Genomic DNA, 16,916 nt, shown 5'->3' with positions numbered 1-16,916 from the left:
TGTGTGAATATTTTTCCCTTGCCTAATTCAACAATCCGATCCCCTGTTTCACCATGTCTAATCTATCATTCTTTTTCTCCGGCTCTTTTTCAACTTTAGTTCTACCCCAGCCGTTTTCCTTCCTTGTGTGAAAATTTTATCCATGTCCATTTCATTAATCTCACCCCTGTCTCACTGTATTCAATTTATCATTCATTGTCTCCGCCCCTCTTTCACCCCACCCTTTTTGATAGATTTCCAATCTTTCTTTATGTGAATTTCACTAAACCCTCCCCTCTTTCCACTCGAGTTTCCCCCAACTTTATGTGGAAATTACACCCTTGTCTATTTTATGAAGTTAGATCGCCGCCAAAATTCGATCCTTCAAGTCGTTCCGTCGTACTAGAAGTCATCCCGTCGCAATTTTCGGTAGTCGAATCATCCAAAGTTTCAAGTCGTCCCGTCGCACTAGAAGTTCGTAGGTCGTAATTCTTTTAAGTCGAACCATACCAAGTTTCTAATGGTTCCTATCAGAAGTTAACTCGTCGGAACTTGATACATGTTCCAATCATGTAGGTTTAACTGTTTTCATAAGTGTTCATGTCATCCATCAGGTATATTATGGAGATAAAAATATAAATATACATTCACATTGCACACCACACGAACATAACATTATCTCCACAATATTTTGATTTTCGATATACGAAACAATAAAGTTTTTTTTCGGAATAGCCTATAGTCCAACTCTTTGGGATGAGTCGACTGCCGAAATTTGCGACGAGTCAACTTCTGAGGCAACGACTTGACTTAAAATTTGGAATGTTTCGACTTTCAAAAGATTTCGCCTTGCGAACTTCTAATGTGACCTGTGGGCTTCTAGTGCGACGGGACAACTTTTAGTACGACGGGACGACTTGAAGGATCGAATTTTGGCGGCGATCTAACTTCATACTATTTATCATCAATCACCCCTGCCCAATCAAATTTAATCAATCAGTCATTTCCCCCGGTCCTCTTTCTACTTGAGTTTTCATATTTCCATCGGGACCTTGGGATTTTTGATTGGGGTAACTTTTTTTCAGATTATACTTTGGTAAATTTCCATTCGGAACTTCGGGACTTCGGGACTTTAGGTTGGTGTAATTTTTTTTCTCTGAATTTGATTTATTGAAATTTGGGACTTCGGGACCTCGGGACTTTAGGTTTGTGTAATTTTTTTTCTCAGAAATTTGATATATTTCAATTCGGGACTTCGGGACCTCGGGACTTTTGGTTGGTGTAATTTTTCTTTCATAAGTTCGATATTTCGGGACTTTGGGACATCGGGACTTTAGGTAGGTGTAAATTTTTTTTTCTGATAGAATTTTGATATATTATAATTCGGAACTTCGGGACCTCGGGACTTTGGGTTAGTGTAAAAAAAATTTTCTGATAGAAATTTGATATATTTCAATTCGGGACTTTGGGACCTCGGGACTTTTGGTTGGTGTAATTTTTATTTCATAAGTTTGATATTTCGGGACTTCGGGACCGCGGGACTTTGGGCTAGTGTAAAAATTTTTTCTGATAGAAATTTGATATATTTCAATTCGGTTGGTGAATTTTATTTTCAGATAGAATATTGAGATTAAATATCTTAACTTATGGTTCTGTTTTTGCATTCTGTGAAATACACATAAAAAATCATGGCCGACGTTGTAAAAACTCCAGCTCATCCGATTGAAGTGACATTACCATAATTAATATTTTAGTAATTACTGTTATACATTTGGGAATGGTTTAGAATATTTCTTTTGAAGGAAATTCGATACCAATTACACTTGGAGGTTTCTGGGGAATTCGTAAATAGTAAACTGCATACTGATACAGTCTGCTAGACATTAATAAGGTAATATTTGCTCTTCATCTTTGATTCTTTCTACAGTGATTAGATTGACACATGCGCGATAAAATTTCTATTATTGATCTGCATAGAGGTTGATTATATTCTTTGAAAACTCCACCTCTGATACTCAGGGTACGTGAAATACACTTTGTTCCAGAGTAGGTACGGAGTGGTACAGACTGAAATTCCATGGGAAACCATAATCTCACATTCAAAAAAGCTTAGCAAGGAGGATCTTTCTCTGACAAAGGGCGTCTGGGAAGTGAATACCCGATTGTATTTTGATTGCGTTATGAATGCTTTCCGATACAGTTTCAGTTTCAATGTCCAGTCATTATCCATAGATTACAAAGTTTTATGTATTAGGTCCTTAATAACATGTTGAAGGTTTTAAAAAGGGATGAAATGAACTCCAGGGCTTTCCATAAATTATACTATTTGACCATTGACCGCTAAATTAATCAATCATTAAGTAGGTAACACCTGACTCAGTGACCTAGTGAGAATTCTCAACAGTGGAGATAAAATGAAGGAGCTAAATGCTGACTGCTTGTAATAGTTTATATTTTTCATACATCCCATACTGTTGTTCAGGGGAAACCACAAGGCAGCACACAACGTCAAAACAACGTGCGCGTGACATTCATAACGTCCAAATAACGACTAACAGCTACCTTCCCAACTCATCAATTGGAAGAAGTCGAAAAAGATATCCAAGACAAATTCAGAAAAACCAACCAAGACGTCAGCTTACTACCAAAACTTCCAAGATCCATTGGAGGTGATGTTGATTTTATCATCGGAATCAAGTATCTGCGTTACCACCCAGTGATAATTTTCCAATTTCCATCAGGTTTAACAATCTATCGTTCATTCTTCAAAAACAGTGATGGATCTCGTGGTGTCATCGGTGGTCCACATAGTGTCTTCAATCAAATTGCTGCCCACGTTGGTATCACAAATCAAACAAGCTTCATCTCCAGTCAGGTCAAAGCGTATCAAGCTGCCTATCGAATCAACCCAGATGTATCATTATTCGGCTTTAAAGACTCGGTGATAGACACCTACCACGTCCACAATGATCAAATCTTCGTCTCCAATGCAGAGAATAGATTCCACGAGGTCGAATCTGCCGGTTCCGAAGTGAGTTATCGTTGCATCAAATGTCGATCGTACGAAGATTGCAAAAATCATGAAACCATTGAATCCATAAGCATCCAAGAGGAAGTCGAACAAAATCTTATCGATCAATCCGTTAAAGTCGACTTCGAAAAGCATCAAACCATCGGATCTTTGTTACACGACCCGACAGTCAAACATAATCCCAATCGATGGAAAGCACTCAAATTTTCCAATCGACAAGAATGACGTCATATCGCCTCCGAGCAAAAGCTCCACGACTTAGGACATGTCGATTTTGTCAAAAATCTATCTAACGAACAACAAATCAAACTATGTAACAACCCAGTCCAGAATTTCATTCCATGGAGGGCAGTTTGGAAGACCAATTCCATCTCAACACCCTGTCGAGTAGTGTTTGACGCCTCCCAGCCTACTAGCAGTGGATATAGCCTCAACAACATATGTGCCAAGGGTCGCAAGAACATGAATAAGATGATTGAAATCCTCATCCGTTGGAGTATCGGACGCATTGGTTATCATACAGATGTAAGTAAAATGGGCTTTTCCAGAAAAGAATCGTGCACCCCCTGTTGAGGAGGTCCATTTCCATTCCAAGGGGGTAAGGTTTGAAATGCAGTGGAATTCCATAAGGGTAGACGAAAATCCGTCAAAAATAAGCGGAATTCCAAGGGGGTAATGATTGAAAATTTGTAAAAATTCGGAATTCCAGAGGGGTATGATCCTAAAATTGCCTGGAATTCCATGGGGTAGGTCAGAAAAGGTTGGACCTCCTCAACAGGGGGTGCACGTTTTTTTTCTGGAAAAGCCCAATGTATAATACGGTTAAATTGAACGAAGACCATTGGTGCCTCCAGAGGTGAAATTGTCAAACGTATCAAACGAAACTGTACTTGATGTCGGTACATCGAGAAGAAGACTGTGAGCATTGAAATGGGCAAGCTCTCGTCTCCTCAATTAACAATTGCCCGTGCATTTTATTATTCTCAGATTGATCTTGCAGGGCCTGTAAAGGCATACTGTAATCACCACAGACGATCAACAATCAGGCTTTGGTTGACAGTTTTCTGTTGCATGACCACTTCAGCTACGTCAATCAAGATCATGGACGACTACAGTATTGTCGCCTTCATTCAAGCGTTCGTAGGATTTGCATCTCACCATGGTTATCCTCAGAAGCTCTTCATCGACTCTGGTAACCGAATCATCAAAGGATGTGAAGACGTCAAAATCGACTTCCACGACTTACGAGCCAGACTTCATCACAACTACTCCATTGAATTCGACATCAGTCCAGTTGGTGCACACAACTACCAAGGAAAGGTTGAACACAAAATCAAGGAGATTTCAAGATCTATCGAGAGGACGATTTCACGACTATCAATCCTTCAATGGGAAACGATGATATCAGAGATTTCGAACAGTCTCAACAACATGCCTCTCGCACTTGGTTCCATCACATCTGATTTCGAGAGCATGGACCTTATTACACCCAACAGACTTCTTCTCGGACGTAACAACGAGAGGGATCCCATCGGTCCAGTCAACGTTCCATCAACATTCAACAAGATCCACAGAATATCAACATCTTCAACACGTGGTTCGAAAATTGGTTGATCTCACATGTTCCAAAGCTTAATTCACAACCAAATTGGTTTAAGAACGACAAGCACTTGAAAAAGGGTGATATTGTTCTTTTCCTTAACCCTATTCGTACTAGGGGGGGGGCTCTTTCTGTTCGGAGGTCAAACTATTGCTAATAGCCCCTGAAATAATAGAGCTTTTGCCGTGAAATTTTCTGTAAATTCCTAACTTTTATTTAGCTTCAAAATAAAAAAAAATTTGACACCTAAATATTTTCACACCTTGAGCATGATGACATTTCTGACAGTAAGGTGTCACAAAAATTGACACTTTTCCAATACAAATTTATTTTCATTGTCAAATATATCGTTTAAACCGTAATTTATTGAATATTTAGGATAAAATAAGCATTTTAAACTCAGGCAACTTTTTTCTAAAGCCTTTGTTAGAATACAATAGCTATTTATAAGAACAAAGGAAATTTTCGGTTTTTGCTCACTTTGGGCATAATGAGTGACGTCATCAAAAAAATTTTTTGTCATAATTTACCTTACGTCACAAGGATCTTGTGTGCCAAATTTCATCCAAAAAGACCCACTAGATCAAATGTTAAGGGGTGGTACAGGAAAAGCCCCCCCCCCTAGTTCTGAACCGCCCCTAAAAGCCTAGTATGAATAGGGTTAAGAACGATTCTTCCATTGCCAAGACGTATCATCTTGGAAGAATACGAAATGTTCATGTTAGTAAGGACGGTAAATTTCGTAAAGTTGATGTTGAGTATGTCAATTCAAATGAAACTGCAAAACTACCAGATGTGTCAGAGATTTAGTTGTCATTAATCATGTTGATGAAATGGACATTTTGCAAGAACTCAATGCAATGTTTAAGAACTGAACTGTTTCTGGATGGATTCACATTTCACTTTTCCACGTTGGGGGAATGTAGCACGAACGTGCAAAAGATATCATTTTATTTATAAGAAAAGCAATTAAAAAAAATTCATTATACGCATAGGTCATTATAACGTCACTTGTCAATTAGTTTTTTATATTTATCAATTAATGTCTCCCGTGAGCATTCGAGAGCTCGCATATCAGATATCTCACTTTTCAGCTTTTTGCACTCTCATTCAATCACATATCATAAGGCGTGAGTGTGGTATGAAGAGATGAGATGAACAGACCCTGTTGTGAGTGGTATTCCACAGGGTAGTGTACTGGGACCAATGCTGTTCGTGCTATACATCAGTGATCTTCCAGAAAAGGTCATCTCATTGATCCTACTGTTTGCTGATGATACCAAAATCTTCAAAGAAGTCAATTGCATCGAAGACTCTATTTCCCTTCAGAATGATATAGACACACTTGTAGAATGGTCGAAAGACTGGCTATTACTATTCCATCCTGAAAAGTGTTACGTTCTGACGCTAGGAAAGTTTGGAAACATCAAACATGCTCATCCATATTCCCTAGATGGACGCCAATTGGAACACGTCTTTGAAGAAAAAGATCTTGGAATCCTCATTGACTCAGAACTTACATTTGAAGAACACATTGCAAAGCAAGTCAAAAAAGCAAACGCGATACTTGGCATAATCAATCGAGGATTTGTAAATATGAGTACAAGTACATTTAAAACATTGAAGTGTGCGTTTGTTCGCCCGCATCTGGAGTACGCTCAGTCAGTATGGTCTCCGTTTCTACGTAAACACGTAAATCTGATTGAAAGAGTACAAAGACGGGCAACAAAACTTGTTCAAAAATGTCGTGATATGTCTTATGAAGAACGATTGCGTGAACTAGATCTTCCTACGCTCGAGTTTAGAAGACACTTTTGTGACATGGTCCAACTTTACAAGCACATCAACTATTATGAAAAAGATACCATCCCAAACAAGATAGCCCGTCGAACGCGACCAAACAGAAGGCACAACTTTGAGATGATTCCAAACTTTGGAAGCGATGGACTCCGTGGTGTACAAACGAATTCCTTCTTTTATCGAACTATACCAACCTGGAATAAATTGCCAAAAGATGTCGCTGAGGCAAAGACAGTCAAAGTCTTCAAAGAAAGACTCAACACTGCATGGAGTAAACACCCGAAAAGATTCAACACAAGACAATTGTAAAATACGTATAATCACGATCAGTTCCAGAGGCCCTCGTGCGCCTAGAACTTTGTTACATTATAATAATAATAATAATGAAAAAATGTTTTCAAGAAATATGTGAACAAAGTTGAATCAAGTTTTCTACATTCATTTGAACATTTAGATTGAACATTTGGAATTATTTTTACACATCAATTCACATTTGGCAGGCTGATAAGCTAATATTTTCTAAACTTTATTTTTTTATATCAAGGCTTCCCAGTAAACAAAATAACGTTAATTTTACATTGAAATAATGTTATATCTTAACATCACATTCACATCTAGTTTGCAAATTTTTATTATGTCTGTTCTTGATGTCAATTTGATGTTATTCTGAAATATCATTTCAATGTTTCACCCAGAGATTTGTTAAATGTTACTTGCAAACATAATTTAAACATTTCGTTAGAATATAGTTTTAACATTTCATTCGAACATCATTTTAAAATATCCCTTGAACATCATTTTAACATTTCATTCGAACATCATTTTAACTTATTTTTTGAACATCATTTTAACATATCCCTCGAGTATCATTTTAACATTTCTTTTAGACATCGATTTTACGTTTCATTTTGACATCAATCCTATGATATATGTTAACATAGATTTAACGTGTATGAGGGTATCTTGATTTGACGTGTTCATTTGTCCTTTTTCTAACATCACAGATATCTTATAGTTTTGGTGTTTCTTGAACGTTAAGTTTTGCCGAAATTTCGATTGCACATTTGGATGTTATTTTTGTTCTGGCTCAAGTTTTGATTCTATGTTTGATCTAGACTTGAGTTTTATTCCTTTTGGAATACACGGAAAGTTGAAGTCTGGGTGTAGAAGGTATTATTGCAAGCAAGAACGAAAAGATTTTATTTTCCAAGTTCATTCTTCTTTTTTAATAATAGAGTTATGATAAAAATGTCGATGACAATTAAATATTTGATAAAAAACTAACTACAATATTAAGTCTCATAGTAATCACCACAATCACCCACATAATCACTTTCAACTCGTTCAAGCAAGTCTTGGTTGGCTACTTCGTTATCTAAAGTAGAAAAAAATAATAAAAGAATCACAAAAATGTGAATTGACAAATAATTCCATAGGTAAATTTTACCAGGGAACATTTCACGGCCTTCAACTACACTGACCAAAATATTATTTTCGTAATTTAACTTTATTTTGCCAAATCTGAATATGAAATGATTTTGTTTTAAAGGATTAAAACGTATATCCGTGCATCTACGGTATTCTAAAAGTTAGTTTTGCAGACTTTGGTAATTCAAAATATGATCGAGCAAATGCAAGTGAATATACCCGAAATTTCTTGATGTGAATGAATTTTTCAACAATAAACATTTTCCCCGGATAACATTATCCTCGTGTTTCTCCCCGTTGAGGGAATGCTGTCGGGTTTTTATCATAATATGACGATCTCTTTCATTTTCCCTCCTTTTTCTCGAATTAAAAATTAGGAGACTTTGCGGACCCGGTGACCTCCCTCCCCACTACAGAAACTTTTTAACAACTGTTGTCCCTGTGATAAAAATACCCTTAAATTTCTTCCCTAGTGGGAATTCTTCACCGAAATCCCATCTCTATCGGGAAAAACTTTGAAATTTTTGGACAGTGCACTGAATGTATGAGCTGTTAAGCTAAAACTTATATCCATAACAACAAAAGTTCTTCTACCCTTTTTGGAATTTTAGCACATTCCAGTTATCCACACTAGCTTAAAACTCTCACCGGGTCACTGAGAAAGGGGTGTTAGGGGTAGACTACTCAATTTAACGAACTTTACCTACCATAGCTATAGGGCTTCATTTATTTGTTTTTGCAGCCCTTTCTTTGCTCTTCCGCAAATCAGATCTGATTTTTTGTAATTATGTTATCAATCAAACGAGAAAGATGGTCAACTTACCAAAGAATATATATTTATTTTCTCCGATGTTATTCATTATGTTGTTTCTGAGAGTACCATCATCCCTAAAATGGAAAAGTAGATATCGATAGAGATCATTTCCATAATGATATATACGTGTCTTGGACTAGATGGGTAAGGCCTCCCGAATCGTCTCCAGTGTTAAAAACACCATTTGACTTTATCCCTATTATTGGAAATATTTACAAACCCCTCATTCCGTTTGAAGACTTCTTAGTATCTTGAGTCATGATCTTCACTATACTTGCTAACCTGAAAGTTATGTAATATCAGTACCCATATTAAAAGAAATCCACTTTTTTTATGCCATTGGCCACTGACGATACTTGTGTTTACTAGGTAATAATAAAACCGTTATCTCATCCCTTCAGAAATATATTCATTGCTTTAGATTCAAAACTGTATCGAAAAGCCTTATTAAGGTTATTTTGGAGAAGGGAAGTAATGAGAGAATAATTATCAATGAGTTTACCTTTCTGAAAAGGAGTAATCAAAACTTCTCAGCACAGGCCGATATGTTTTAGAGAAAGAACGAGGGGGACTCAAGTGAGCTTTCTGTGTCGGTTTTGAACGATCCAATTAGCGTTTAAAAGATGGCAGATGGGCAGGCTGTGGATGAATCTAATTAAGGGCTCCGTAAAACACGAACAACATTTTCACAGTAGGAATTCTTTTTTCGAAGTCTCAGGTTTTATCACGACTGGCTTTTTTTATAAACAGGGAAAATTTGAAAAAAGGAAATAATTCTTTACCTGTATATTAGGAAGTGCTTGTCTCTAAATGATCGACTTTCCATGGAAATTCATGATGGAATTATTTTGAAATCTTTTTCATATGCAAAGTTCCAACCAAATTATTTAGAAAAAAATCTCCACCCCCTATGTGGCAAACATTGTTTCGAGCTATTGACCTAAATTTACAAGAAAATTATAGAGGGTCCGCCAAAAGCGGTTTTCTTTCTGCTTTCAAAGGTCTGTCTCGATGTACGGTTTTGTTTTTCAGATTTGAAGCAATTCCATTAGTTTAATCTGAAGTTATCATTACTGAAAAAGTAAAGATTTCTTATGACTTTATGAGAGCGCTGTTTTTAATATGCACGAATTTCAATTAGAGAACAATAATTTCCTATGAATACTCAACAACCGATTTTTTTCTCCTACATTAGGGGGGGTTAAAATACAAAAAAAAATTCAGAATAACAAAATGCTCTTGAGAATATTGTTTTGCCACAAAATATTTCTAAAATTTGCTGTTATAATTAATCCAATTGAAAAAATATCAACATTTTACTATTAGATTTAAAGCCATAGAACCAAACCTACATTCCGGGGGTCATAACGAAAATGGGAGTCAACTTCAGGGACAAAAAAAAATTAGCATATCGATCAAAATCTCGGGAAAGGATTTTGGAAATTCACAATTTCGTTCAAATCTACATCTTTCAAGTATGATTCAAAATTCACCTACATTCTCGGTCAGGTGTGAACGAAATCCTCTAACCAAAATTGTTGAAATGAAACAGAATAAAAAGAGGTGGTATAATACTAGCATGGAGTATAAAAGTTTCTCTCTAAGCTCTAACATGCAGGGTTTAATGATAAAAGATAAGAAAAAATCAAAAGAAACCGATAAACAACAAATGCCAAAATTAACCCAGGTTTTGGTTTTATCCCAAAATCTTGTTATATCAGAAATTTCAAGTATCTTTACCGACGTGTTTCAAAGAATTTTCGTGGAGTTAAATTACGTCTAACCACGAAAAACCCAGTATGACTTTTTCCTTTTCTTCGTGCTTTAAACACCCTTGTGTCAGTGACCCGGTCAGATCCACCACGGTGGTTAACCCGATAGAACAAATTGCAAAAAATAGTCTAATTTCAAGCCCCGATGAAAAAATGAGTGACCCGGTCAAAATTAATTGAATATTTCAAACCCGGTCAAAGTTTGGAAAGTTAAAGTCCAACCCCATTCAAATCTTGCACTATTCAGATTACCTCGGTCAAAAAATCCATCGACAGTAAAAGCCCGGTAAACATCAAGAATTTCTTTATTGGTTGCTTTCCCTTCCACATAATCCATAAAGTTGTAAAACTTTTTGCTTGCGGTGCTTTCATTTAGTTTTTATCAACTTCATCATCTATTATCGTCTTTGTATCAGATTTAATCAAAAAGATTTAATGTCAGAGGAGTTAGCCCGTCACTTTGGGTAAACACTAATGTTCTAAAGTATTAAGCGAGCGCGCAAGATATAAAAAGGTCAGCAATTTAGTAAACAAGGGGTGAACTCCCTTTTAAAAAAGGTAAAATCTTTCCCCTCTTGACCCTCCCCGGAAACGAAAGCTTGTGGCTATGCTTCTGTAGCTTTAAATATCATAACAACCCTAAAATTAATACAACGAGAGAGAAATCCAAAAACGCCAAGATATACCAGAGGTGCCAGTTTTATAGTTAGAAAATCAAAGCACACATGCCAATACTTGATCCAAATTTTGTTCTTACCCCGTGAAAACTTTTCAACCCGGTGACTTTTTAGAATTTTACAATCGGGCCCGGGGAAATTTCATTTTGTTCAGAGACACCCCTGTGAATTTTTCACCCCCTTCCACTGTGTCATTGAGACAGGGGTGTCTTAAATTAGCAGTTATTAAGGATTTTCACTCTTAACTTCACGTCATTTAACGCCAGAAAAAATTGGCACTTTCAGCATCGATTTTCAAAATTTATCGCTGTTCTGAGATTCTAGTTTTAACTAAAGAAAAATGAAGAGGGCCAAGAACAAAAGGGCATTTCTGAACAGGGAATAGGTCATAACAGGGGGTGTTCATAATTTTTTTAGCAATATTGATTGGTTTACATTAGAAATATCACAATTCATCCAGCAGCAACAATTCTACAAGAGATAACTTATTCAGTCCCAGAGTACCGCTGGGTGGACTATTTCGGGTCCTAATTTAGACAGGGACTAACAAAAAAAGTTAAAACCCGAAGGGCTAAAAGTGAATCTCCTACGTAAGACGCGAACTACTAAACTAAGGACTGGATTGAGATTCGAACTCACGACTTTCGCATTTCGCATTGCTAAGTGGTTTACGGGTTTTAAATTTTTGTCATTTTTCGTCAATTTTTCGGGGCTTAGAGGTCTGCCAGAGAAACGGGAAAAACGGTCCTGTGAGATCACAAGATTGTGATAAATATTTGGCTTCGAATTTACGAATTCAAATTTTGGTTGGGGAAAAGTGACGAAAATTAATGACTGACTAATTAATACCCAGACATTTTTTTCCCCGAAAAGGTAATCTTTTTCTCATGATATTGAGTTTGAGTCTGCTGGAGAATGAGTTTGAATTTTTCAAAACGTTTTGCTTAGGTAAAATGGAAATCACCCGAAAAAAAGATGTTTCACCAGAGGATTTTTTCCTGTAACATAAGTATCCTAAGTATCCTTAAAAGGAATTTAAAAGATTAAATTTTGAAATTAAATATCATAAATTGTTTAATAAATCCCTGTATCAGTGGGCCAATCAAATTCAAAATTCATATGGGTGAGCCCAAAGTATCAATCTTTAGAGCTATGATGTTTTAAATTTTTTCGTCTTCTATTTGAAAGGAAAAGAAAAGGATATGCCTCATTTTATTGCAGGTGGATCGAGCAGACCTACACTTGTGAAAATCTCACGTTCAGAACAGTGAGACAGCCCTCTGATGGGACTCCCTCAGATGGATATGAAAAATAATTTTAGCATTTTAAAGCACCTGGAACCGTTGAAAAATTCTAGTTTCATTTTCCTGCAGCTAGACAAATCTATTTTCCCCGGCCGTTGCCTAGCCAGATCCTTATAAAAAAGGCGAACATACATCGGACTCACAGCAGGCAAGGATTTTAGTACGAAATGGCCAAAACCCTATATTTTCTTCTCTAATTAGCGGACGAGTGATAGTTTACAAGTGATTAATTTAAATTATTTTTAACAGATTTTAGTTTGATTGTACAAATTGATTCTACATATGTTTGAAACGCTATCTCGTCAATGATTTTGCCTGGGTCAAAAAAATTGGTAAACCATCGACATTTCTCCTAAGACTCATTTGATTCATGAAAACTAGATTTTCTCGTCTCGACAACCTTTCTTTTCAAGCTCTTTCGTGACCTATGTCTTGTCTCTAGAAAAGCACTTCGGACAGAAAATTTATATTTTTGATACCTTGACATTGTCTAATACCAAAATTAGAGCTCATAATTCAAAAGTTTCTAAAGGGTAGACGCTTAACCCTTTTCCATGATGGTGTCCGCTTATCACTGTAGTAAAACCTTGTCGATTCTTTGGTTTGTTTTTTGTGGTTAGTAGACACCCCTGTTTCACTAACCCGGAAACACTGAATCTGCCAGTGGCGAAATATTACTTGAGACGAAGTCTTTTGGTCTTTGATAGCATAGTATTCTTATACTATGTTGATAGATATCAAACTCAAATTTCGGAAGAGCCTTTAATAATAGGATAGATTTAAGGACACCATGCAGTGCTGTTTTCGTGACTACACCCTTGGAATTGAGATTTTCTTATTTTCCCCAAATTGTGAAAAGAAATTAGACAAGATAAGAAAACCTTCATGCCAAGAATGAACCATTTTTAGAGTTGAAAATTTATTTTTCAACGAGTCTACAAGAATTTTGTCAGGCTAATGCAGGGGTAATGACGGAATTGCAACTGGCCTTTTGAAATATTCGTGATTTTTTTATATCTAATTAGGCTATCGCTTGTTTCAAACGAGACACGAAAATGTGCTGAAATTTTTATCCACAGGTTACTTATTGTTTCTTTTAAAGTCAAATTAATTAAATTTCCTGCAGGGTTCTTCTTTATTTCACAATTGGAAAGGTTTCAAATAACACTTTTTGAAGAGAAAACGTAGTACAGTAAAGTCTCCATAGCTCAAACCAATCGTCCGAGTTATGGAGAAAAGTTTCTCAAGTTTTAGCGAGATCTCCCCCTTATTTGTGGACCAGCTGAATAAAAACAGTATTTTCAATATACATTCTTGCATATAGCGATATTTTGGGGTTAGTGAGTGAAAAATCAGCCAAATAATCGTCCCTGGTGACTAAAATACCCTAAAGTTTTTGTATTTTTTGAGTACTGCAAGTACCCTTATTCTTATTGAAAAAACACAGACATTTTTGGCATCCTCTGAGGATTTTTTAACTGTAACCAATATAGAATTTGCAAGTCCACTCATTAAAAGCAAATTGGCATTTACTTAGGTCCTCATATTATCCCAAATGGCCATAAAATTCTCATAAGGTTCATAGAGACAGAGGGGTTTTGATACAACACGCAACTTCAATAATTGGAATCTTACTTGAATAAAACAAAAGCTTTTCGGTAAAATACCATTCTATCAGTGCTAAGATGTAAAGTTATTGAAAATTAAAAAAGTGTAGATACATTCAACTGTATTTTAAACCCTGCTGAAAAAGATTTTGTAGTTTTCAAAACCTAAATAAATATTTTTATTCATGTCTTTTATTCAATGACAGTGCAGAGTACTCTCTTGAATCGCAAATCAGATTTGCAAAGGAACATTATTTACTTTATTTAAAAGCTCGGCTGATGGCTTACTTAAGGCTAGATTAATGAATCTGACCCTCTATGTGATTAATATACTTTAATTCTCCTTTAAAAGCTAGGTGATAATTGAAAGCTCACCGCCATAAGTTTTTATATCTCCTATCCGCAAAATTCGTGGGTGTTTTTGAGATTTTTAATCATAAACAAAAATTATGAAGTCCCCCCCCCCTGGAAAAAAAACAATAAAGTTAATATGACTATCAGTATCATATCTGTCCGATTAGAAAAGCCCACAATTGCCAAAATGGCTGAATTAATTTTCACCAAACTTTGAAATTAAAGGTAACGGACTGATTCGTCCCGCAAGAATTTTTTATCAATTCAAGGAAGGTAACCTCTGCTAGGTAGCGAAGGAACGAAAACTTGTTCCAAAAGTATTTGGACACTTAACTTTTCTCAGCACCCATATATACACCCCTGTGCCCCACTGGAAAATTTGGCAGAAATTTTGTCCCCGGTGGGAAAAATACCCTAGAATTTAAGCAACACTGAGAAATTGACTTTGATTTCGTCCCCGTTCAAAACTCAATGTTTAAAAATTGCACTCCAAAACCATCCCCATTGGATATTTTACCTTGGAACCATCACAATTTTTATTTCCGCTGTAGGAAAAAGTTTCACCGGGCTGTGAGACAGGGACGTTTATATGCTATAACAAACAGTTATACACCGTTGGAAAGATCATTTTAGATAATTTTTTTAACTTTTGGAATGGGGTTTAATAGACCCATTTGGATACAGAGATGCTTAAAACAATTCAAAATGAATGTGATCGAATAAACATCAAAATTATACTTTCAGAATTATGTATCATTGCAGACATTCTTCTGATGTCCATTAATTGACTACATTAAAATATTTGGTTGCAATATCGATTAAATATCATATCAATGTTTGCATCGTAATATTCTCCACTCGTACATTTATATGATGTCATAACATGGGTCAATTCATAACATAAAATAATGAACATCAAATCAACATGAAAATAATATATAGATTTTAATGTTCTCTTTCGTGACGTTATTTTGACATTGATATCCATGTCAAAATTAAACGTAAAATTATGAACATCATATCAATATAAAAATGACATCTTGATTGTGATGTTCTTTTGCATTACGTTATTTTGACATCGATATTAATGTCTAACTATAACGTAAAAAAATTGACATCATTTCAACATAAAAATGATATCTTAATTTTGACATATCTTTTCATGACGTTATTTCAACATCCATACCTAAACTTAAAAATTATGTCTGTAAAAGAAACGTCAATTTGACATCATTTCAATATTCGTCTTTAAACATCAGGTAATGCAACGTTTAAAATACGCTAATATTACATCACATTAGGATGTGAGATAAAATTGATGTAATCTGAACGTCAAATTTACGTCATGTGTTTACTGGGTTTGTCAACTCAATTTTTCTAAAGTACATTTCAATCAAATTTGTAATTTCTCAACTTAGATCAATTTGTATCATTTTCATTTTCAGTTTGAACATACTTTGTCACAATTCCATATCAATCAATTCATATAACGTTACGAACACCTCTGTCCGATAATTCCACACCTTCTCAATCAAAACAAGAGCCGCAAAGATGCGGATAAATATTTCCTTTACAAATGTTAAAATAATAATTAATGTCCTCAAAAGATTTCAAAGTGCTTTACATCTCAGATAACATCAAGCAACACAAGTCCCTAAGAATTTCAAAATTCCATTTATGTTATTGCCAGTATTTACAGGATTATTCATAAGATGACTGTAGGTTCAAAGTAGAGTAGAGCCAAGTAGAGTGTTGTTGAACACATCAAAAGACCTGATTATATAATTATTATTTTAAGCGCTGATTTCCAGAAATATTATATAGCCAAAAAGGGCAAATATTTAAAATGAAAGAATGACAAAAACTGACAAAAAGGAGAATATTTCACAGTAAGAAAAGCAAAGAAAGTTTTATATATTTTCAAAATAATGAGATGAAATATTTTGCATTATACTTTCATATATATAAAATATTGTAAAAAATATAAAAATTTAAAGTAACTTTTGGAGTTTTTTGAAATAATGTACATGCTAAAAAGTAAAAATATTTCAAAACAGGGAAACAATTTCATATTTTCCGACAGAATGCAAAAAAAAAAAATCTCATTTTTATATACTGGGAAACATTTCATAATCTGAAAGAATGTCGATAGGAAAAAATTCCCCTAACAGAAGCCATTTTATGATTTCCAAAAGCATGCTGCAAGAGCAAAAAATGTCACATACTTGGAAACAATCAAAATTTCCAAAAGAATGTCAGAAAATAAAATAAATTGTCATGCCAGGAAATGAATTTTCTTCATTTTTTAAATGCATGTGGAAGAAAATGTCAAGTTCACGACAAAAGTTTTCCACGTTTTAAATGTACATACCGTCAACTGCTTTAACTTGGGACGATTGGTTGAAACATGGGACTGTTTGGTATCTGGTCTGTATTTTCACTAACTTGTTAAATCTCTTTGACAACAAATTTGTTTTGATAACTCCACCAAGTTTATCAATCATACTTCCTTTCATAACATGTCACGATAACTTTTACTGATAGCGACGT

The 16,916-nt window shown here is 35.2% G+C and overlaps 1 protein-coding gene across 1 annotated transcript; it reads left to right on the top strand.

Moving 5' to 3' along the window:
• The first annotated feature begins 3,481 nt into the window (after positions 1–3,481).
• Positions 3,482–4,624, top strand: LOC136807844 (uncharacterized). Its single transcript, XM_067064465.1, has 2 exons — positions 3,482–3,535; positions 3,998–4,624. The coding sequence occupies exons 1-2, from the start codon at positions 3,482–3,484 to the stop codon at positions 4,622–4,624; spliced, it is 681 nt and encodes a 226-aa protein (XP_066920566.1).
• The last annotated feature ends 12,292 nt before the right edge of the window (positions 4,625–16,916 follow it).

Source organism: Clytia hemisphaerica, unplaced genomic scaffold (genome assembly GCF_902728285.1).
Source record: "Clytia hemisphaerica strain Z4C2 unplaced genomic scaffold, Clytia hemisphaerica genome assembly, whole genome shotgun sequence".
In the NCBI taxonomy this organism is placed as follows: domain Eukaryota; kingdom Metazoa; phylum Cnidaria; class Hydrozoa; order Leptothecata; family Clytiidae; genus Clytia; species Clytia hemisphaerica.
The sequence above is the reverse complement of the archived record's forward strand: the minus strand, read 5'-3'. Positions and strand labels throughout refer to the sequence as shown.